Genomic DNA, 25704 nt, shown 5'->3' on the forward strand with positions numbered 1-25704 from the left:
CAATTCCGTTTTTGATGATCTGTGTTGCATCGATGTTCAGGTAGAATGATGCAATCTGGTTTCATCTTATGCAGTATATGCTTCAGTGTTAACGTATTTTCCAATAGTGTGACCATTTCATTTGTTACACCAAATTGCGTTGGTAATTTAGTTGAAAACAATGAGAATATAATGAAACGTGTCATAAGTTCAAATTAACTTGATTTTTACTTAATTAATTTGGACTAAATTAACCTAATCAATAGATTTGATTAATACGTAGTCACTACAACGAATTAAATAATATAATCTCATGGATTCTCATCCTGGGTATAGATATAGTCAGTATGAGCAGCAAGGGCTCTTCTCATCACTAAGCACATTTCCTCTGAAGCTCCTTCGCAATCGATATGCTTCGCATTAGTATCCTATAAAAATCCCAAAACTATAAGTAAATCAACATGATAAATACTTAGTATACAATAAACATTAAAAATTGACCAACCAATTGTGTTTTTGTTGGAGCATTGTTGGGAAAGGTCAATTCTAGAGGGGTAGCATTTGTTAGAGTCGAGATGTGTTACGATCAGAAGCAGAACTGCAAAACTGCAATCTTCATCAATCAAAATTGATTGTTTTTTCAAGATCAAGAGGAGTGGCTGAGATTTACGACTTGCAGACTAATTCCTTGTATATTTGTAATAGCACTCACGTGTATTGTTTTAGGAGTGCCACTTGCCTTAGTCATGTTTAGAATTAGTATAAAAGGCACTCTGCCTTTACGTGTAAAGCATTGAAAATTTTTCCAAGATTATAATAAAAATTTGCGGATTCTATTTTTCTGTTTTTCTGTTATTTTTTCTATTTGGCTTCTTGGAAAGTTTTGCAACTTTCTTGCTTTCGCTTCCAAGACTTCTTCATGTTATCAGAGCTCTTCCACTATTACTGACATGGATGATCTTGAAAACTTATTCAACTCTAAAAGCAAGATCAAGACGACAGAACTGGAACAATATGTCCATAGCAGTGGTGGATCCATAAATTTTTGTTAGGGCATGCCAAAATAAAAACTAATTACATATTAATATTTTTGTCCATTGATTTTTTGTTAGGGTGGGCCAAAATCCAAAAATTATATATATTAATATTTTTTTAAATAAAATTGAGGGTGGGCCGTGGCCCACCCAAATGTGGGCTGGATCTGCCCCTGGTCCATAGTAATGATCAACTGAAGAACTTTCAGCTTTCCAAGCTCCTTACCTACTGTTGTGGTGAAGTTAAGAGAAAAGAATTGAATCACAATTACTAAAGGTCTCAAGTACTACTAGCTCTCACGTTGTTTTAGCTCAAAGGCTTTATCATTGGTGAATGACTTTGTCCTAAACCTTTTGTGTTGAGTAAAGATGTTGAAACTGGAGATCTGGTGAGAAAGCCTAACCCTGGCTATTTCTTATGGAAAAGAATTGATCAATTCCTTATGAGTTGGTTATACTCTTCAATTTCTAAATAAATGTTTGGTTATGTTGCAAAATTTTCAAGCTCCTTTGAAATCTGGAAAACCTTAGAAAATCATTTCATCACTGAATCAAAGGCTAGAACAATGCATCTTAGAAACTTACTGCAAAACACAAAGAAATAATCCTCAAGTATTAACGAATTTGTGCTTAAAATGAAAGGCTATGCTGATTCTCTTTCAGCCAATGGAGTGATTTTGAGTGGTGAAAAATTAATAGCTTACGTTTTAGATGGCTTAGGTTTTGAATATGATGCTGTATAAGTGCTTTTATCAGCTAGAGGAGATGATCTTACTCTTCAAGAAGCACAATTTTTACTCCATAAACATGAAATTAGACTGGACAGGTACAATAGTGCAAAAAGTCTGTATGCCCTGACGGCACAAAAACAAACCTTTGTTCCCCCTCATCATAATGTCAATTCGAGACAATTACCATATATCAACATAATTCAATATCCTGCATCTATGATAGCACCAATACCAACACCTTATACTCCACTAACACAGTATTATGTACTAACAATGCACTACGCTTCATTAGCAATAGATTTTAATATCTCAACCAACACTTTTCCAACTCATAACTACACTCAAAACTCATCAGATCATATATCAGCTTCTCCTTGTTATCCTCATAATGCCTTAATGGTACAAGATGTAAGAAGGATCAATCCAAACTCTTGACAAGGAAGAGGCATAAACTTCTTTAAGCCTACAATTTTTTGTCAAGTGTGTGGAAAGCCTAGTCATACGGCTGTGCAGTGTTATCATAGGCTTGATTTGTCCTTCAATCGTCCCCAAAACCAATCTCAACTACCTCAGCATTAGCAAGCTACTCAACAACAGTCCTTGCCATCAAATCAAACTAAATTCTCAGAACAAGCAAATCAAGTCTACTATTTGCAAAAAGATCCTGGTTCTGTAGATCGTTCAAAAGAAATCAGAACAACATTTATGCCTCAGTCTAATTCATCACAACCACAGCAACATCAAATCTCTCAAAATGTAGCTCCAATGTCCTACTTTGCTCAGCCAATTTCAGTGGCAGATTCTCAATGGTGTCTTGATTCTGGAGCCACCAGCCACATCGATTAAATTGTTCAACCTCTTAATAATGGCAAAGCTTACGGTGGACCAAAAAAGTTACAAGTTGGAAATGGTTAGCGTCTCTCTATTACTCACATTGGTGACCTTTACTTTCCTACCTTATTATCTTCATATAAATTACTAAAGTGTTAGTTGTACCTCAAATTACAAAAAAAATAAAAATAAAAAATTGATCAGCATATCAAAACTCACTCAAGACAATGCAATTAGTTTGAGTTCTTTGCTGACTTCTGTGTTATAAAGGACAAGGTGACACAAATAGTTCTGCTTGAAGGCAAACTTAGCAATGGATTTTATCAATTGGCCCTGCACTCCTTTGTTTCTCGAAGCAACTCTGCAAGACCATCAGCATTTGATTTTGTCAATTCTGTTCCAAGAATAAATTCCTCTGCATATACAAATATTGTTTTTCCATTCAATAATTCAAGTCTTTAAAACTTGCATTTAACAAATATAGTTACTGCCATTAGTAAATCTAATCTAGTTGTATGGCGTATGAGGCTTGGCCACCCTCATTATAGGATCTTTCAAGCTGTTGTACATAATACACTAAATAAAAGGCTTACTGCTTCAGAATCAATATTGCAAAAATGTTCAGCTTGTAAGTTTGGAAAATTGCATCAACAACCCTTCTCTCAATCTACAACAGTCGATACAAAGCCATTGGAAATAATCTTTGCTAGTTTATGGGGTCCTTCACTAGTTTTTTCAAATGAAGGATACAAGTATTACATAGTTTTTCTGGATGATTTAAGTTAGTAATCTTGGATATATCCATTAAAACAAAAGTTAGAAGCCTTTGATATCTTTAAACAATTCCATATGTCTGTAGAAAGATAATTTGAAACTCAACTAAAGTGCATTCAAACAAATTGGGAAGGTGAATTTCGATGCTTTTTACCTTACTTAAACTCCCATGGTATTAAATTCAAACATCCATGTCCTCATGTCCATCAACAAAATGGAAACGATGAGAGGAAGCATAGGCACATCACAGAAATTGGCTTAATCTTGCTAGCTCAGTCTTTAATGCCCTTTCAGTTCTGGTTGCATGCATTTCACACTGTTGTTTACTTGATAAATAAACTGCCAACTCCAGTTCTTTAGTACTTATCTCCTTTTGAGAAATTGCTTCACAAGGCTCCTAACTATAATTTGCTAAAGAGTTTACATTTTCAAGCATGTTGACTTTGATGAAACAAATTTTCCATCGAAAGATGTACAACTTACCATTTCAACTCCTCAGTAGCAACCAATAGAGCCACTTATGTACTCTTCCAATTGGCAATTTCCATGTGCCTTGCCTACTGATTCTTATTCTTATTTTGCGATTCCTTCTATTGATTTTTCAACTATTGCTGTCAGTAATTCAGATTCGGTAACTAAGCTCTGGGATGGTAATCTAGCAACATCATCTTCAAACCAATCTCAGAGCGAGAATCTTGAAGATGAAGTCTCCGATAATGCTAAAACATCAGCAGAAAATTAATCTCCAGGGATGTATCAAATTGTGCACAATAATGCATCAACATCTATTTCTACTATTCACTTAGAAGTTCAACTTCCTCTGACTCAAATTTTATCAGTTCCATAACCCACAGTTACTAATGATCATCCTATGCTAACTAGATCCAAGACTACCAACAAGAGCAAGACAAATGCTCTAATTGTAGTAACATCTCCTACAGCAACATCTTCTACAGTAACATCTACCAATGAACCTTTGAATATTCATGAAGCTTTGAGTTCTCCAGATTGGTTCTCAACCATGAAGCAAGAGCATGATGCTTTGCAAGTCAAAAACACCTAGACATTAGTTCCCTATGAGAGTCAGATGACTTTGGTTGATAACAAATGGGTGTTTCGTATCAAATAAAACATGGATGATATTATTCAGATGAAGGAACCGTGTCGTGGCAAGCGCATAATTATTAAAAAAAAATTGCCATGGCCCCATCCTTTTTACCCAAGATCATGATTTCAACTTAATAATCAACATAAAATTAAATCAAAACCATACAAGGTTTAATATAATATCTTTGTTGGCGGCTCCTTCTCGGGATATCTCCGATTAATCACTATCAAACCAACGTATGATTGAGTCCGTCAGTATCCATGCGAAGGTAGGCTTGAGATCACCCTAAGATTAATTGCTAGACTAATCTTAGAGCTTAAGGAAGGGAGGCAAAAATCAAGAGAATAAAATTCTCTTGGTGGCTAGGGTTTGGGCGCGTGCTATTTGGGAGAGGGAGAAAAATTAATTTAATTTTACTCAAAAGAGTTCTCTCCAAAATCTCTTACTAATTAAAATTCATTGTCCCTTTATATAGGCAACCCCAAACAAGAATTCTACAAGGATTATGAATCCTTGATTTCCAATTCGGTTTGGATTGCAATCTCCTTAATTCTAATATAAGAATATCTCTTAAGATATTCTCCTAAATGTGAATTTTAATTAAATAAATATCATTTATCTAATTCCTATATATTAATAAATAAATAAATATATATATATATATATATATATATCATATTTAATTTTTGGATTTTAATATAATTAATTAAATTAAATATATTCCTTTATATTAATTAAAATTAATATGAATCTAATTTTGCCAAAATTCCTCCAATATAAATATTGGATAATGGTGTCAACCCTAGCAAAATTATAAAAGTATCCTTTTTGCCCATAATGACGAAAATGTCTTCGGACTCCCAAATTATCGAAATACCCTTTTCGGCCCAAGGGCAAGATTGTCCTTCCATTTCCATTCTTTGCTTAACTACCTTCTATGTGTGTGACCAGAAGGCTCTCTACTTTGCCGGCAGTGTCCCGATAACTAATTAGGTACCAGCCAATTAGTGTTTTCGTACACCAATCAAGATTGGCCTCTAGCAAGGCATCATGATTCCCCAGTAAGCAAAGATTCAGCGATCCAACTTTCCTTGTCTATGGTATGGTTATCATGCAATTCGATTCATTTCATCACCTTATATCTCATCAAGGTTTGAGGTACAGAAGTAGTGTCTACTCAAAACTATTTCCTTGACATGTTGTATATTCAGTTCTTAAATCTGGTGACCATATAAGACTAGATTCGAGCACCAACTCGACTCCACCGTGGCCACGACTATGTAGTCGTAGTTTTTTAACCAAATATCTCACCAAGATAAGGGCTCTTGTAACTAGGAGTGATGAATCCTTTGTTGATCCACGATAGCCATAGTGTACTTCACAATGTAATCAATCACCACCATTCTAGTAATCCCAAAGAGAGACGATGTTCAGTTGGTGTCAAATCACATCGATCTTTACACATGGTGCTCTGGTGATCTCAAGTCGAAGGACCACATGCACCACCATCCGTAAGAGGATATGCTCCATAGACACTGAGTTACCATCTTGTATGGAATCCTCTCATGAGTTAGTTCAGTGGACTTGCACAAGCGAGCACCCATGCGTTGCACCAAGTTGATGCTCGCAACCTCGACATGTGAGACCTATCACTATCTGTCGATAGGGTTGTTCAACGCGATGATAGTCTCTCCGTATAATCTATGTCCTAGGTCAGATTTATACTATGACTATGGACAGTTTAAGAAGGGCCACCATTTTTGCTCATAGAGTTCTCACAATTAATATTTATGACACTTAATAGCCTCGTCACTGTTTTCAACCTTTCTAAGGACATATACTATTTTCCTTACGCGCAGTAAATATATACTATAGTATATTGCTTATAAAGAAGCTTTTGCCTTTTATTCATATAAATATGAGTTTACAAGAGCTACAAGGTTGGCTCTAGTGCACCTACCTAACATTAGAATTATACGGCTTGGTTAGCTGCTAAGGGGTTTCAACAAACTCCTAGAATCAGCTACTTTGAAACTTTTACTACAGTGGTTAAGCTTTGTACTATCCGAATTAACCTTGCATTGGATGTCCAACTCAATTGGAAAATTATGAAGATAACATCAATAATGCCTTCTTGAATGGAGATCTTACAGAAGTAGTTTACATGACAAAACCAGCTGGGTTTATTGATCCAAACAAGCCTACTCATGTATATAAGTTGAACAAGGCTTTGTATAGCCTTAAGCGGGCTCCTCGTGCCTGGTTTGAAAAACTTAAAAGAGCTTTATTAGACAAAAATTTCCAAAACTCTTCTTCAGATAGTAGCCTATTTATTCATCATTCTTCTACAAAAGTTGTTTATCTACTGGTATTAGTGGATGACATCTTAATTATAGGTAATGACTTCATTTACATTCAGCATTTAGTTAATGAATTACACAACTTTTGCCTTAAAAGACTTAGAGGAATTGAGTTATTTTCTTGGCTTTGAAGTGGTAAGAACTACTATTGGTATTCACTTAAATCAAACTAAGCATGCTACTGATTTACTCAAAAAGTCAGAATATTTTATGCCAATGCTAGCTCAACTCCTATAGCTACAAACACCAAGTTAGTTAAAAATGATGGTGCTCTATTTGAAAATCCAACCTTATACAGAAGTGTTATTGGCAACCTACAGTATTTAACCATGACTCGACCAGACTTGTCCCTTGTTGTGAATGGACTAAGTCAATTCCTTCAAAGTCCATTTGTGTCTCATTGGGTTGCCTACAAAAGTGTCCTACATTATATTAAAGGTACTCTTGATGTTGGTCTCAAGTTTCAGCCCTCTCAAAACTTAGTGCTGGAAGGTTTTGCGAATGTAGATCTTAATGCTAGAAAGTCTGCTAGTGGCTTTTGTGTTTGTCTCTTTGGAAACTTAATCAGCTGGGTATCCCACAAACAAAAGGTTGTAGCATTAAGTTCTACAGAGGCTGAATATAGATCCCTTACTCAAGCTTCCATAGAACTTGTTTGGGTTCAACTATTGTTGTAAGAATTACAAGCCGCTGTTCCCACTCAATCAGTCTTGTGGTGTGATAACAAAAGTGCAAATGCACTTGCTGCAAACCCTATATTTCATGCTCACACTAAACACATCAAAATTGATGTGCATTATATTCGAGACTTGGTTCTTTCAAAAGAACTAATTGTTTAGTATATTGCCTCTAAATTTCAGATTAAAGACATACTTACCAAACCTTTACCTATCACATGATTTCAAATTCTATGTGATAAACTTCATCTGATCTCTCTTGTTAGTTTCAGGGAGGACATATAGTCCACTGCTACCTCTCCTATGAGTTTCAAGGAGGACATTTTGTCCTCTCACTCTTCTTCTAGTCAACTTGATCAACCTACCTCTTCATCAACTAGTGCATCTTCAAGTCAAAACTGATTTATCAATAACAAGCGTGCTTAACAAAAACCAATCGCCTTAGTCTTTGCAAACTTTTGCAACCTACTACTGCTCGGTTTGAAGGAGGATGTTACGGTATCAAAGGTGTTGGAAGTGTTGCATTGCAATTGATTGTTCTGCTTCAGATCATACAAGCTTTTGCAACCTATTGCTCAACTTGAGGGAGGATGTTACGATCAGAAGCAGAATTGTAGAACTATAGTCTTCATCAATCAAAATTGATTGTTTTTTCAAGATCAAGATGAGTGGCTAAGATTTAAAACTTGCAAACTAATTCCTTGTATAATTGTAATAGCACTCACATTTATTGTTTTAGGAATGCCACTTGCTTCCACTTGCCTTAGTCATGTCTAGAATTAGTATAAAAAGGCACTCTGCCTTCATGTGTAAAGCATTGAAAATTTTTCCAAGATTAGAATAAAAATTTGCAAATTCTACTTTTTTGTTTTTCTGCTATTTTTTTTGTTTGGCTTCTTGGAAAGATTTGCAACTTTCATGCTTTCGATTCCAGGACTTCTTCAAGATTACTACAAGGAGAAGTATCATGAAAAGGGTGGCAACCTTAACTTGAGCCATCTTTTGCTTTGGGGTGAATTAAGAGTGTTTTGAGATACAAAGGAAAAAGAATTTTGAGGTGAGCGTGTGAACTCTAAATTAGGATAATATATAGTTGAGAAAGAACAAAAGAATAGGATAGATTCAAGTTACACCAATGAACTAAAACCAAAAATACTTTGGGTGGCTTCTAATTAACACAAGGCGAAGCCAGAAAATGTATTCTAGGAGACCGAAATGTAATGCTATGTGAATGAAAGGGCCAAAGCATTAGGAATTACATGTATGGGGACCAAAATGTTAAGTTAAAAACTAAGCAGGCCAAAATAGAAATAAAAAAATTTATCTTTATACTTTAATTTTTTATTTTTCTTTATTTTCACATGGTGGGGTTCTACAAGTAATCAATTTTCGCATTGCGGTAGAGTAAAGATGAAAAGAAAAAAAAAAATACAGAATGATAGTTAATTAATAAGCTTTTATATCGATTAAAAAACATTAACATGAGAAAAAGTTTGAAGGTCAATACTAATTTAATGAAATAAAATAATAAAACAAAAGTAAACTCACTTTTAGGCTCATAATACCGATACCATTCATCCTATCCAATCATTTGTTTATTTAAATAAGGGATATATTGTTAAAATTATCAATTAAAATTTGAGTGTAAAATATCGTTCTTTTTGTTTTTCCTATCTATTCATTATGAATATAACTTTTAAATATTATTATTAAATACATTTTCCACCTCAACTCAAAAATATATAATGACATTCAAGTTAACAACTTGTAAAATAATAAAGAATCGAATCTTATATGGAAGTATGCTTGAGTTTATAGTTAGGCATATCATATGCTTTATATTTAGTTCTTAATACTGTTTTTGGTATTGTTGCTCTTTTAAGTTTAGTTTTGTTTGGGTATCCAAGCAACTTCATGTTTTGCAATCACTCCAAGTAACTTAATGTAAAAAAATTCCACCTTCTCTTTTCTATTTATGTCTTTATAAATTCTCAGTCTCTCACGCAAACTCTATATCTTCTCTCTGTCTTGTAGAAAAGTAAGAGTTTCAAATGCTCACAATGGAAATTTCAACTCACTGCTGTGTTGATATCTTGAGTACATTTTATACAAAGTTTGAAATCTATCTTAGGAATATACAACTATTGAAACTGACATTTACACTTCAGTTACAGGATCTACCTAATTAAATGTACAACAATGCATCAGTTACAGGACAGAAAACAGAGAAACGTTTATGCATAATTTTTGGCTTGATTATTGCTGCAGAATATTTCCAGATTTCTTGTGATCTTGACTTTTACGTTGCCTTTGTGTCACCTTCCTTAATAAGCCTCTGCAAAATTGAGCTTCCATTAGCAAGACCAATTTTGGCTCTTAAATATTCTGTACGTTCCCGGGATAGTGGCTTGGTCAGCAAATCCGCTAGTTGATCTTGAGTGTGTACATGACTCACATTAAGTGTACCTTTCTGAACTTGGTCACGCGCAAAGTGAAGATCAATTTGAATGTGCTTCATTCGTGAGTGTTGAACCGGATTGAAGCTGAGATGAGTTGCTCCAAGATTATCACATAGAAGAGAAGGTGGCAGCTTTAATGAAAAACCAAGTTCTTGAAAAAGTGCAAGTAACCACATAGTTTCCGATGCTGCATTAGCCAGGGCTCAGTATTCGGCTTCTGTAGTTGAGCGAGCTACGGCTCTTTGTTTTTTTGAACTCCATGAGATTGGATTGCAGCCTAGGAATGTGATGTATGCCGATGTAGAGGTTCTGTCATCAATGTTTCCAGCCCAGTCGGCATCACTATATGTTGTTAAACATGGTTCTACTGATTTCTTTAGGTGAATGCCGTGAAATATTGTCTTCTTGAGATACCGAAGAAGTCTTTTAGTGGCTGTCCAATGAGTGACCGTTGGCTTGTGCATAAATTGGGACAACTTGTTTACTGCAAAAGAAATGTCTGGATGAGTCAAGGAAAGATATTGTAAGCTGCCAATGACTCGCCTATACTCTGTGCTGTCTACTACAGCTGTTCCATCCACCAAATGAAGTGATTGACTAGTTGACAGTGGTGTAGAAACATCCTTTGCTTCATCCATTTTTGCATTCTCCAAAATATCACGAACATATTTATGTTGTGAGAGAAATACACCTGCATGATTTGGTATGACTTCCACTCCAAGAAAGGAGTGTAGTGAGCCCATATCTTTCAAGGAAAACTGATCACTAAGTTTGCTAACGACATGAGTCACAAATTTTATTTCATTTCCTGTGATGATTAAATCATCAACATAGACAAGAAAATAGCATATAATGGAGTCATGTCGATAAATAAATAATGAAGAATCGGCTTTAGAACTATGGAACCCGAGCTCTAGTAAAACATTTCTTAGAGCTGAATACCAAGCCCGAGGGGCTTGTTTGAGGCCATAGATTGCTTTCTTCAACCTGCACACATGATCAATTTTGGACAAATCTTTGAAACCCGGAGGTTGCATCATGTAAACAATTTCAGTCAATTTTCCGTGTAGGAAAGCATTGTTTACATCCATTTGTTTCAAATCCCACCCATTCATGACTGCAATACTGAGCACTGTCCGTATTGTGGCTGGTTTAACAACAGGACTGAAGGTTTCTTTATAATCAACTCCAAGACGTTGATTATACCCCTTTGCAACAAGTCGGGCTTTGAATCTTTCAACTGAGCCATCTGCTTTCCGTTTGACTCGAAACACCCATTTACAGCCCACAGGGTTGCAATTTTTGGGTGGAGGAACTAAATCCCATGTGCCATGTCGATAAGGGCTGTTAACTCACTAGACATGGCCTCACGCCATTCGGGGTGAGATACTGCTTGGCTCACACATGTTGGTTCTAGAGGTAACGGAAGGGGATGTTTTGAGATAGTGTGTAGTTGTTTGGGTTTGAAGATATTGTTCATGGATCGAGTGGTCATGGAATGGATTCGGGTTTGTGAATTTTCATGTTGCACAGGACAAAGTGAATCAGAGATGGGAATGGATACAGGTTGAGATGAGAGTGAGGTGTTTGGTGCAACAATATTTAAATCAGAGTTTATGTTTGAGAAATTTGAATTTAAATTTTCTGCACTTAGTGTTTCATTGGATTCATTGGAAACACGAGTAGAGAAAGAGGGGGTGTTACCTGGAGGTGGCGCAGAAACGACGGCTTCATGTTCCAATCTCGTTGGTGGCTGTGATGATTGATTGTAGAGAGAAGATCGCATGGGTACTGATGGAGCAGTAAGGAAAAGATTAGAGCATGGGTTCTGCAAAGAAGATGAGGAATGACAGTGGGTAGGTGCAGATGGGTTCTCATTTGGTATTGAGTCGTGTGTGGTACTTGTTGACAATGGGCTTTTTGTTTCATCAAAAGTCACATGTCTAGATATATAGACTCGGCCCGTGGATGGATCCATTCATTTATATGCATTTTGCGTTAGTGAGTATCCAGTAAACATGCATGGAATAGACTTTGCTTGTAATTTGTGGGTGTTATATGGCGTTGTAAGGGGATAACATACACATCCAAATTTTCTCAATTTGAGATAATTTGGTTTTTGACCAAAAAGTGCCTCAAAGGGAGATTTATTTTGGAGAAGTGGAGTTGGTTGACGATTTATGAGATAGGTTGCAGTTTGAAAAGCATGGGGCCAATAAGGAAGGGGTAAAGAAGCATCATGAAGTAAAGTGAGACCCGTTTCCACAAGATGGCGATGACGGCGTTCAGAAACACCATTTTGTTGTGGGGTGTGGGGCGCAGTGGTGTAGTGGCTTTTACCATTTTCAGACAAGTATTTTCTTAAACTCAGAAATTCTCCACCATTGTCTGAATACAAACTTGCTATTTTGGATTTAAACCTTGTTTCAACAAGCTTTTTGAATTTAGGAAAAATGCTAGAAACAAGTGATTTTGTAGGCATTGGATAAAGCCACATATATTTGGTATAATGATCCACAAATATTAGGTAATAGCGTGAGCCATCTAAACCGGTGATATGAGCAGGTCCCCAAACATCAGTGTATATAATTTCAAGTGGAGAATGACTTTGAAAACTTGTAGAACCAAATGGTTGTTGATGTGCTTTATTGATTGAGCAAGAAGTACATGAAGAAGATAGCTTATTTGTGGTAAGTGGAAGAGAAAAGGAATTAACAAGGTTTTAAACAACTTTAATCGATGGGTGTCCAAGACGCTTGTGCCACACATCGATTGAAGTTCGTTCATGCACATTAGCAACCATTTTTGGAGTTGGAGAAGCCACCATTGAGTTCGGAAATATGTAGATGCCATTCTCACACGCACCTCTTAGAAGTATCGCCCCCGTGACTTGGTCCTTCACAAGAAAATGAAATGGGTGAAACTCAAGAAAAACAGCATTCTGTTTGGTAAAGTGATGAACTGAAATAAGATTCTTATGAATATTTGGAACACATAAAGTATCATGTAAATGAAAATTTTTTTTCGATGTGGGTAAGGTTAAAGAACCAATATGTGTAACTGCCAAACCTGTACCATTACCAAGAATAACTTCATCAGTGCCGTCATATTCAGAATTAATGGATAAATTTTGTATATCACCAGTAATATTATGAGAAGCCGCAGAGTCAATGAGCCATTTGTTTTCTGAAGCATCAGATGTTGTTGTACAATTAGCAGTCATTTCATGAGACTGTAATTGAGGACAAGCCTTAGCTGGATGACCCACTTGGTCACACAATTGACATTTGGGCTGAAATCTCCGTTGATTTGAGTTGGAGCGACCCGAGTTGTTGTGGCGTCGATGATCTCGAGGTGGGGCATTTGGAAACTGAGATTGGCCTTGTTGACGTGAAGACCCATTTGCCTTGTTATTTCCTCTTTGCTGTTGAGTTCCAGAGAACCCAGGTCGGCGACTAGTGAAGTTCGCCGTAGCTACAAGTTGCTGTGTAGCAACTTCCATCCTCCTCAAGTAGCTCTCATGTCCAAAAAGTAAGTCATGGAGCTCTTCAAAGGCAAGTGATTTTTCCCTTGCCCGAATAGGTGCAGCAATCTCTCGAAATTCAGGACCCAACCCATTTAGAACATATAAGGTTAAGTCGTCGTCAGAGATTGGATGATCGATGAGAGCGATCTCATCAGCCAATCCTTTAACTGTATGAAGGTACTCTAGGATTGGTCGATTTCCACGCTGGATCAAGGTTAATTCTTCCTTGAGTTGCATTGCCCTGGTACGCGATTTGCTTGCGTACATAGTTGATAATTTTTTCCATGCCTCATGAGAGGTTTTGACTGTGGCAATGAGTGGCGTGATGGTTGGTGATGTAGAGGCAAGAATAGCGCTAAGGATTAGCTTGTCTTGTCGAACCCAAAGGTTTTTCTTGGAGATAGATGGTGGGGTTCCGCGGAGGAGGGACATTGTAATTCTCCATTGACATAATCCATTAGATCATAGCCAATTAGAAGTGCCTCAAACTGAGCACGCCATTGGGGAAATGTTGAGGGTGTGAGGTTCTCATTGATCTGAGCTGTAATGTTGAAAACAACAAGAGGAGTTTCAGAGGAAGAGATAGCCTGATTTGCGGAAGACATTTGCGAAAAAGGGATCAAATTCTCGTTAGAGAGGGAGACTCCTGATACCATGTAGAAAAGTAAGAGTTCCAAATGCTCACAATGGAAATTTCAACTCACTGCTGTGTTGATATCTTGAGTACATTTTATACAAAGTTTGAAATCTATCTTAGGAATATACAACTATTGAAACTGATATTTACACTTCAGTTACAGGATCTACCTAATTAAATGTACAACAATGCATCAGTTACAGGACAGAAAACAGAGAAAAGTTTATGCATAATTTTTGGCTTGATTATTGCTGCAGAATATTTCCAGATTTCTTGTGATCTTGACTTTTACGTTGCCTTTGTGTCACCTTCCTTAATATGTCTCTCTCCCTCGCCTCAGACTCTCAAGTAAGTAATCTCACAGACAGACCAATTTTTTTTTTATTATTATTAAAAAAATCATGGGTTGCAATGATTGATTGAAAGTGTTTTTAATGTTTTTTGGATTGCAGGTGAAGTAATTTAATCTTTACATAATGGATGGAAGTGTGGATGTTGTGATAAATGATGATACGAAGCTCCCTTCCCTATCCAGTGGAAAACAGTCTGTGGCCAGTGGAGAGCGGACTGTGGTTTTAGTTGGGCGTACTGGCAATGAAAAAAGTGCCACCGGGAATAGCATTCTTGGAAGAAGGGCTTTTAAGTCCAGGGCTAGTTCATCTGGTGTTACTAAAACTACTGAATTGCAGAGAACTGAACTCAAAGATGGCCAGATCATTAATGTTATTGATACTCCTGGTATGGTAACTTGGATTTGACTGTACAGTTTACAACTTTTATCTTGTATTTGAAATTTGTTCATCAAATAAACTAATGTGGTGAGTCATTACAGGACTCTTTGATTTTTCTGCCGAATCTGAATTTGTTGGGAAAGAAATCGTCAAATGTATAAAATTGGCCGAGGATGGTATCCATGCAATCCTTGTAGTTTTCTCAGTGACAAACCGTTTTTCACAAGAAGAAGAAGCTGCAATACTTACCTTGCAGTCCTTGTTTGGAAGAAAAATTATAGACTACCTGATTGTAGTCTTCACCGGTGGAGATGCACTTGAAGAAAATGAGGAAACATTGGAAGAGTACTTGGGTCGCGAATGTCCAGATCCTTTAAAGGTTTCCTTTTTAACTTAAGTTTGGTTTATTAGCCGTGTTGTTTATTTTCTTAAAGGTCTTTGTTTTTGTTGGAATTGGAAGCAATAACTTTAACACTTTTACTAAAGGAAACAATGAACTCTCATAATTTTTCATTAATGTTTAACTACTTTTATACAACAAAGGAAATACTACTTCTACTTCAAAACAGATTCTACTTTCCTAGTTAGATACAAGCAAAACTCTTATGAACTAATATTCCTAATCAAGTTCTACTTCCCTAATTTGACTCAACCAAATCTCTTATGAATAAGAGTTATTCTAAAACTAGAATACTAGAAAACAGGAAAAAGAATAAAGCTGGAACTTTTTGCGGTCCAGGATACTCGCCGCGGCCACCATCTCCATCGCCGCGGCTGTCGTTCTTCTTCACGTTCAGCGTTGCTTTCAGCGCTCGCCGCAACGACCAGTTCTGTCGCTGCAGCGATCGGTCATCTCTTTTCCTTCGTCACTTTGCTGTAGCTTCCCACTTCTGCCAATGACAACTTCAAGCTCTCCAAAATAGGTTCACACTTTAACACATCCTCCTTGAAACTTTTTTGTGCCATCCCAAGCAAGTTCTTCAACATTTCAAATCTTGATTTTGGCAAAATCTTAGTGAAGATATCAGCTGCTTGAACTCAGAGCAACAATACTCCAGCTTGATTTCCTTTGATTTTTCAGCTCACGAACAGCATGGTACTTTATGTTGATGTGCTGGTTCTTCCATTTCCGCAATAGAGATAGCGGATTTATTGTCACATGCAATCACGTTGCATCCATTTGCTCCTCTTCCAAGTCTTTCGTTAAGTTTCGGATTCAAATGCTTGATTAGTGGCAGCTGCTGCAGCGACATATTCGGCTTCTGCCGTGCTTTGCGCCACAATCTCTGTTTCTTTGAGCTCCAACAGAATACTCCAGAACCAAGTGTAAGCAGTATCCAGTAGTGCTTTTCATATCGTCAACACTTCCAACCCAGTCGTCGTCCAAATCCTTTTAGCCTCTCCTCTCAATTCTTTTGAACCATACTCCATGGTCTTTGGTTCCTTTTAGGTACCTTAGAACTCTCTTCCAGCAGTGAGGGGTTCTTCGCTTGGTTCCTACATAAATCTAGATAAAAGATTAGTTGCAAATACTATATCCGGTCTCGTTGCCGTCAAGTACATTAAGCTCCAACCAAGTTCTATATCTTCTACCATCAGCCTTTTTCTTCCCATCAGCTTTCATGAGTTTAAGTTCAGTAACAGAGGAGTTGCTGTAGGTGTGCTATACTCCATTTTAAATTCTCAAGAATTCCTTGAGCATACTTCTTTTGAATATGAAAAAACCATCTTCCAATTGGTTCACCTCTGACCTAAGAAGTAGTTATTCTTCCAAGTCACTCATTTCAAATTCCTTCATCAAGCTTCGTTTGAAGTCTTGAATTTCCTTCTTTCATTGCCCGTTATAACAAGTCATACATAAAGAGAGAGAATTAAGGGTCCTCACCTTTGCTTTTCACGTACAACGTTGCATCATTACTCCTCCTAAATCCTTGACCCTCAAACCAAGAATCAATTCGGCTATACCACGCTGGCACTTGTTTCAACCCATATATAGCCTTTCGCAACTTGTACACCTTTTCCTCTTTTCCATGAGACAAAACCCTCAGGTTGTTGTACATAAATCTCCTCTTCAAGCCAACCATTAAGAAAGGCCGACTTGACATCTAGATGAAGTGTCTCCCACTTCCTTTAGGCAGCTAAGGCAATCAAACCTTACGGTGTCTAGTCTAGCAACCGGCGCAAAAGTATCAAAATAATCCACTCCAGCCATTTGCGAATAACCTTCACAACTAATCTAGCTTTCAAATTTTGTATCGCCATCCGGATTCAACTTAGTTCTATACACCCATTTCACACCAATCACTTTTTTTTCTTTTGGTACATCAACAAGCTCCCATGTCTTGTTTTTTTCAATCATAGCAATCTCTACTTCCATTGCATTTATCCATCCTTTGCTCAGGCATGCTTCATCAAACGAGTTGGTTCTAACATGGCACTATTACATCTTTGATAGATATCATCAAGTGATTAGTACCTCTCACTCCCACATCATCACCTCTTCATTTTCTTCAATGTTTTCCTCTAAGGACTCTTCAACTTGCTCCTCCTTTGTTGCTTCCAACTCCATGATGCTTCTTCGTCAAACACCCATCTCTACTCACTGAGATCTTCTTCGAATTTGGGTATACACCCTGTATCCTTTTGCTTGGCTGCTATCTCCATGAACAGTACCTTTTCTGCTTTCTCATCAAGCTTGCTTCTCTTCACTTCAGGAATCCCCATGTAGCAAACACAACCAAACACTCTAATGTGTTTGAGCGATGGTTTTACTCCACTCAAGCTTCACAAGGTGTTTTGTTCTCTAAGCTTTTGTAGGCAATCTATTTAGTAAATAAATTGTGTCTGATGAGCTTCAGCCCAAAAATCTTAGGCAATTTTTTCAGCCAAAAAGCAACGAGCCATCTCCATGACAGTCCTATTTTCCTTTCGGCTACCCCATTGTTTGTGGGGAATAGCTCACTGTATATTGACGTTGAACTCCATTATCTGCACAAAAAGAGTCAAATTCGGTAGAAGAAAAATCTTTGCCATGTCAGTCCTCAAACATTTTAAAGAGGTTCCACTTTGGGTTTCCACCATTGCTTTGAAACTCCTAAACACACCAAACACGTCAGATTTTAACTTCAAAAAGTATATCCACGTCATCCTTGTTGCATCATCAATGAACAAAAGAAATATCTACCTCCATTTAGGGACGGCGTCTTCATTGGTCCACATAAATTGAGTGAACCAATTCTAACCTCTTTTTGGCTCTCAAGTTGTGAACTTGGAAAAGGTACTCTATGTTGCTTCCCTATTTGAAAACTTTCACACACCTCATTACAAACCCCAATAGTAGGAACATCTTTCACCATATTTATCATAGCGATTTTGATTGAATTGAGGTTGAAGTGCCCCAATCGTTTATGCCATAACAAGACTCATTCTCCTCCCTACTACTAAAAGCTTGACATCCATAGAGCTCCAATTTACTACAAAACTCCTGGTTTTCATAGGCACAACACTAAACTCTACCCCAATAGGATCTTTTATCTCACATTTATTATCAGCAAATTCAAGCCTAAAACCCTTTTGCATTAATTGACCCACACTCAATAAATTTTGATCTAAGCAGGTACTAAAAGAACACAGTGATAGATTTAATACCTTTGTTGTTGGTACAGCTATGGTGCCTTTCCTTGATTGAAACCTATCTCCATTGCCAAGTTGACCATCCCTTTCATGTCTTCCAAATGCGTGAATATTTCTCCCTTGCCAGTCATATGCTGAGTGCATCCACTACAATAACCAAGAGCTTTCTTGTTGTTGGACATCTGCCATCAAGGCGGTAAACAACAACTCTTCTTCATCTTCATCTTCTGCAAGATTTACTTGTGCTGTTGTGATTGACTGGATTGGCTTGATGTTGGTTTTCTTTTAATCACAATCTTTCTCCAAGTGACCAGGTTTACTGCAGGACCAAGCATGTCTTTGAGGAATCTCTCTTTTTTTTATAACAATCAGCTTCGCATGACCATTCCGCTTGCAATAATACAAAGGATTTGACCTCTTCTTACCATCTCCCTGCCCTTACCAGAGTTTTTCCCGTTTCTCTGAAATTTGATTTTGATCACAGCCTTTGTTTGAAAAGCAACTTCTAACCCGCCTCTCATTCCTCATCTTCCTCCTTTGTTCTTGTGCTTCAAGAGCATTATCAAGTCAGCCATTGACATTGATTAATATCCCTGGAATCTTCAAGAGACGAAATCTGGACTCGAACTTTTCTGGCACACTCACCAGAACTTTTTTGACTAACCTCTCCTTTGGAAGAATTTGCCCAAGATTCTGATTTCATTACAATCTTCATTAGCCTATAGAATATTGGATACACTCTCCGTCTCTGAAATCCTCATCGTCGAGTTGCCGCTTCAACGTGACTATTTTCATGTTCCTGTCTTCTCAGAACCTTGTACTCTGTCTGCAAATTATCCCAAATTCCCTTTGCGGTAGTGCAGGCAATGATCTTCATAAAGATGTCTACTCACAGCCGATTGCAGGTATGACAGAGCCCTTGCTTCTTCCCATCTGCTGCCTTTGTAACTCCATTTGAGCAAACGTTGGATCCTTTGGCAGTTCTTGAAAGTCTCCTCCTGTCTTGGTGACTTCCCACAAATCAGCAGCCTGTAGAAAACCCCTGCATCTTCACCTTCCAAAATGGTAGAGATTACCTGTAAATATAGGAACTGGTGGCATTGAGTATGATGGAGCCATCTTCTTTTCAGATTCTCTCTTCTTCAAGTGTATTTGCTCTCCCTCTTAAGAACCCTTCCACAGATCTCTTAAGAAAACTCCGCTCTGATACCAATGTTGGAATTGGAAGCAATAACTTTAACACTTTTACTGAAGGAAACAATGAACTCTCATAATTTTTCATTAATGTTTAACTACTTTTATACAACAAAGGAAATACTACTTCTACTTCAAAACAGATTCTACTTTCCTAGTTAGATACAAGCAAAACTCTTATGAACTAATATTCCTAATCAAATTATACTTCCCTAATTTGACTCAACCAAATCTCTTATGAATAAGAGTTATTCTAAAACTAGAATACTAGAAAACAGGAAAAAGAATAAAGCTAGAACTTTTTGCGGTCCAGGACGCTCGCCTCGGCCACCATCTCCATCGCCGCGGCTGTCGTTCTTCTTCACGTTCAGCGCTGCTTTTCAGCGCTCGCTGCAGCAACCAGTTCTGTCGCTGCAGCGATCGGTCATCTCTTTTTCCTTCGTCACTTTGCTGTAGCTTCCCACTTCTGCCAATGACAACTTCAAGCTCTCCAAAATAGGTTCACACTTTAACAGTTTTGGCTGATTTTATTTGTGAAGTTTCCTCTGAGGTTGGAACTCCCTGGACTATTATGGATCTATAACTTTATATAGGATTTAGCAATCCATTCTTGTCATTGAATCTATATTTTCCATAAATTGACTGGTTTGCTGGTAAGGGACCAGTAGTTGCTGCATAATTGCAGTTAGTGTTACAAGACGAAACTTTCTTTAAAGCCCGTATGATTGGTTTTTATTCCTTCTTTCCTTTCGGTTGTGAGCACATTTAATATTGTTTTTAAACTATTTTGTGTGGTTAACATATTTATGCTAGGCTGAACATCTTCAAGCTTTACGATTCTTAAAATGTTCATTAATCCTGAAAAAAGGTTAATATAAGCTATTTTTCATATTTATATTAACATTGTTTCAGAATATTCTTGCTTTGTGTGAAAATCGGCGAGTGCTTTTTGATAACAAGACTAAGGATGAAACCAAAAGAGCTAAACAAGTTGGAGAGCTTCTCTCCCTTGTTAACAGGGTCATAGCGCAGAATGGTGGACAACCATACACAGATGAAATATTTGCTAAAGTGAAGGTGAGTTTGTTCATAATTTTTTTTTTTTTTTTTAACTCATACTGTTCACATTAAATATGTTGTGAAAAGTCTTTATTTGATATACAGAAGGGGGCTATGAAACATCACGAACAACAAGTGGAGGTTGATTCCCTAAAGGGATATTCAAAACGAGAAATTACAGAGCTGAAGGCGGAAATAGAAAGATCATATGAAGATCAACTCAAAAAAATTAGTAAGATGGTAATTTTGTTGATCTCTCTTCATTTATTGATTTGTCATGTGTATCTGTAGTCAGATATTCTAAGTTGTATAATTACAAGATGGTAAAGGTATACTTGTGGCTTTTTCCTGTACTTATGGAGAATACCGCCCCTTGAAAGATTAAATTTCTTATACACCTCTTAAGAGGCTTTAATGTAACATCTACTGAAAACTAGTCCAATGCATGCATGAATACAATATAAAATTGGGCCCAAAGTTTCTTTTCATTAATAATACATATGTCTTTTATACACAAATAGTACTGTTTACAAAAATGCATTTTAAAAGACGAATTAGGGGAACAGTGTAGCTATTCCTCTTCGCTTGCCGATGCCTCTCCGACTGCTTCATCACCTGGGACCTGCATCCACAAAGGAAAATAACGGGGTGAGCACAAATAATGCTCAGTAAGTAAACCCTCTAACTGTCTGTCCCCGTAAGAGTAACTCTTAATTCTTTCCTTATACTATTTCTGATTCTATTTCTGTTTCTAATAACATCATGGCCTCATCTTACCGGAGGTACGGCCGGATGGCGTTCACACAGCACCATCTCACTCTCTATGGCTATCGGGTGGAATTCACACAGTACCAACCCGTTCTTAGTGACTACCGAGTGAGGATCACAAAGCACCAACTCGGTTCCTCCTAACTATCGGGTGGAGATCACCTAGCACCTACCCGTTCCTCATGAATTTTGGGTAATGATCACCAAGCATTTACCCGTCTCTAGTCACTATCGGGTGATGATCACAAAGCATCAACCCGCTTCTACTAGCCGTTGGATGATGATCACAAAGCATCAACCTACATATCTCTTAACTAATCGGGTAGTGGTCACAAAGCATCTACCCATTCCTATTACTCATTGGGTGACGATCACTAAGCATCGACCCATCTCTCCAAGGCTATTCGGATGATGATCACAAAGCATCAATCCGATTCCCATAACGGTCGGGTGATGATCACAAAGCATCATCCCAACTATACTACTCTTCTAACTCATTCTATTGTAGCATTTTTCAATGCTCTCTACCCTTAGGGTAATTTTACCCACTAAGCTCTCTACTCATAGGGTATTTCTATACACAAAGTTCCCTACTCTTTCTTAGGTCACTTGTCAATGCATATAACAATGCACATGGATGATTCATCTCTACTAATGCACTTGTGAAATGCCAACATGCAATGTTGCAAGAATTAAGGTTCATTACTCACACTCAATTCTCTATTAGGCATTTCATCAAACAACTCATGTGCACTATAAAACTCTATCATAGCCATGAATCTAAAACTTTTCCTAACCATCCAAAATGGGGAAAAACCCCTTCACAAAGCCATAATAACCTGTCAAATAAAACACTTCCAAAAAGGGTTCCATAACACCCCTTCAAATCCATCTCAACTACCTTGCCAATCCAACAACCCATTTCTCATATTTGCAAGGTATTAACATTCACAAAGCATAGAAATCTCTATTTAATCCTCCATACATGCCATATTACATGCACATCAAATACATACATCATTTCTATCAAAACCCTAATCAAGAAATTTCATGAATCTCAACTTGGGTTGGGTTTTACTTACTTGCTATGGAGAGACTTCACCAAATCTTCTTTCCACTTGGTTTCTTGGCTATTCTCTCTACTCTTAACCAAAAGAATGAAAACCCTCAAAAACCAAAATGAACTAAAATCTACAAATCACACAACTTAAGGAGAAATCCTTACCTTAGGAAGCCTTAGGTTGCTTTCTATACCCCCAAATCACTTCAAAACCCTTGAAATTCCTTGAACCAAAAGAAAAGAGAAATTGAGAGGAGAAGAAATGAAGAGTCACGTTTGAGAAGAAGAAATGAGGGGTTCTTTGATTCTAATTCCTTTTAATGAAATATTAACACACTCATTCCCATTTTGCCCTTGTTCTATTTTGGGAATTCCATCCATATCCTTTGATTCATTACAAACTCACCCCCATATCAACACATTCTCCATGAAAAATCCTTGCAATTAACTCCCCACTTTTCCTGCTAATTAGGGGTAGAAAGGTCAAATTGTCCTTAGGGAAGAAAATGTCTAAAACTCAACCAACATGAAAATCGGCCCGTCGCCGCGGCGAAGAAACTTATGTCGCCGCGGCGAAACCGTCCAGAGAGTTTCCGGTGGTTTCAACACATCTTCGCCGCGGCGAAGATTATTCTTCGCCCCGGCGAAGCTCGGCATACTACACTTCTTCCATTTTTAACCTATTTCAAGGCAATTAATCCACACAACACTCATACTAATGAAAATCAAACAATATTACCAAAAACAACTCAAATGAGGGCGAAAGAGGAAACAATAACAACGTACCTCAAGCGGGGCGTTACATTTAACTAACCATTTCATTAAAGAAAACTCTTTTATAAAGCCATATTTTCACATATTCTGATTTAATGACTATAACTAGTTGAATTTTTCATGACGGTTTTGTAGATATTCTTTTGCATTCTGGCTTTCAATGAATTAAGAAGCAATAAGAGTACCTGCGGTAGTTTGCTCATGTTGAATTTTTTATCTTTATTGTCAAGCATTTTTGTACTGTACTTCCTGTTTTATTACTATTATTTCCCCTTTCCGCTAGTCTAAAATTATAGCACGCCTTAGAATGATCTTGGTAATCAATGAGATCCTATGCAAACATATATTCTTATATGATTAACAATGGTTGTAGGGTTTCAGGTGTCCTCCAACTACATCAAATTTAGGGATGCCATTTTACTTGGGAATGGTCTCCAGTTGATAAATTTGTCAATGTTTTATTTAATGTCTTATCTTTTTCATTCATCAATAATATCGAACAGTATTTGTATTGTATTGTTATTTAAGGGCTTAATGGTCCACGTTGATGTTTTTAATAGCTTGAGTTGAAGCTCATAGAGGCAACTAGAAAGCTTGAAAAGCAATTGATGGAGGAGCAAGCTGCCCGATTAAAGTTAGAATTGGGCGCACAAGACGCTCAAGGGAAATCAAACGAGGAAATTCGTAGGCTTAATGAGAATCTTCATAGAGCGAATATGGAGAATAAGCGTCTCCGTGAGAGACTAGAAAAGTGTCCTATTCTTTGAACAATCTCAATCATCACAGTATATACAGTGGCATGAAGAACACCTAAGATTGTTTTTCTTACCCTGCAGTATAATATATTCATATATAAATCTATTATATCTTTTATTCTCTATCATGTAAATTTTCACGGTACTAGGTTGAATTGCAATTGAAACTTATACTAATCTTATCCGCCCGATATATTGTTATACAATAAAGTCAAAAGTACAAAGTCTATGACATGTACCATGTGGGCCACGGTACTAATCCCCAAAACTAGAAATAAAAAATTTCAAAACCAAAATTTCCCGAAAAATTGGATAACCCTTCATATTCTCTCCCAACCCAAACCATCAAAATTTTTGATTCCCCTGATCAAATCTCTCTCTATCAAAATTCCAACCGACCACCACCACCAGCCCCGTCCAAACTGATATTTTGATCGACAAAATTTTTTTTTTTTTTTTAGGTTGAAGATTTACTATTTGTGGTGGTATTCAAATTAAATCCCAAAAGGTATATTTAATCTCATTTTCCTCTTTGATTTACTGTTTAGTGACTCTGGAACTGATATTTATTCTCTTTGGAAGAGGGATTTTGTTTTGGCTTCGGTGAATTTGAAGAGGAAGTTGCTGTGCAAAATGCAATAGAGGTGTGTATCAGCTTTTGCTGCTGTGACTTGTTTCTTGTTATCCATTTGTATACTGTATCTTGAGGATATGGTTTTAATGAAATTCATAGATTTTGTTCCACCATGGATGAAAACAAAACAGATTATCTGTGAGTTCCTTTTTGTCTATTTATGATGTTCACCTCTAGTTTTTGGTATTTTATATATATTCTAAACTTTGATGCTATTTTTTGATGTCATAACTGAAAGTTTAAGACTTTAACAAGTTGTTGTTAAAACTTAAGCGAATAGGTTAACTTGTTCATTTGTCCGTTATGTGTTGGTTTAATGATCATTAACATAAACAAATCATCCATAGCAAAATATAAAGAAAACAACACATTTTTATATGGTTCTACAACTTGTCTACATCTATGGGACCAAGTCTAAAGGAAGCTAACCCACTATGATAAACTTTTTGTGTTCAAATACAAAGTTTAAAATAAGCACGAGTTTAAAAACAAAACAAAGTGTAACCAAGGTATTTATAAGTCTACTTAAGTATATGAAACCTGATTCAAAACTAATAAAACCTCAAGGAATATGAATAGAACTTTCAGAGGTATATTCAGGCTTGAAATGAAATGCATTGGAGAAGACGAATATAAAGAAACTTGCTCACCAATGCAAGGGGACAGCCAGCCAAAAAGCATTTTACATGTTTAGCCATTTTGGGAAAGTTTTCACCAAACTTTCTAGGAACCTCTATAAAGCAAAATGAATTTTCTAGTACACCTAATGAGCTAATTACACATGTACATAGACCACTTACACATGTCTCAGATAAGGATAAAATCTTAACATCAAATGGAGACGTAACATGTGTTCATAGAATCTGGCTTTCAATTTTTTCTAAATTTAATAAATATGTTTCAAATTAGAAGATTAAATTCCTAGATTTTGATGTGGGTTTTTATTTAATATTACTTATGTTGAGGTATAGGTTAATTCG

General features: G+C 36.9%; 1 protein-coding gene across 1 annotated transcript; it reads left to right on the forward strand.

The window, feature by feature from the left end:
• The first annotated feature begins 14592 nt into the window (after positions 1-14592).
• LOC116107852 (immune-associated nucleotide-binding protein 9-like) lies at positions 14593-24102 on the forward strand. The gene is made up of 5 exons (XM_031394134.1): positions 14593-14854; positions 14949-15226; positions 20587-20751; positions 20839-20973; positions 23896-24102. Exons 1-5 carry the CDS (start codon positions 14593-14595, stop codon positions 24100-24102), a joined length of 1047 nt encoding a protein of 348 aa, XP_031249994.1.
• Positions 24103-25704: the final 1602 nt, after the last annotated feature.

The sequence above is a fragment of the Pistacia vera genome, unplaced genomic scaffold, assembly GCF_008641045.1.
Source record: "Pistacia vera cultivar Batoury unplaced genomic scaffold, PisVer_v2 Contig549, whole genome shotgun sequence".
NCBI lineage: Eukaryota > Viridiplantae > Streptophyta > Magnoliopsida > Sapindales > Anacardiaceae > Pistacia > Pistacia vera.

Coding starts and splice junctions, on each gene's coding strand:
- LOC116107852 (XM_031394134.1), top strand. CDS start 14,593: ATGGATGGAAGTGTGGATGTTGTGATAAATGATGATACGAAGCTCCCT. Junction 14,855..14,948: donor TAATGTTATTGATACTCCTG/GTATGGTAACTT, acceptor GAGTCATTACAG/GACTCTTTGATTTTTCTGCC. Junction 20,752..20,838: donor AAATATTTGCTAAAGTGAAG/GTGAGTTTGTTC, acceptor TTTGATATACAG/AAGGGGGCTATGAAACATCA.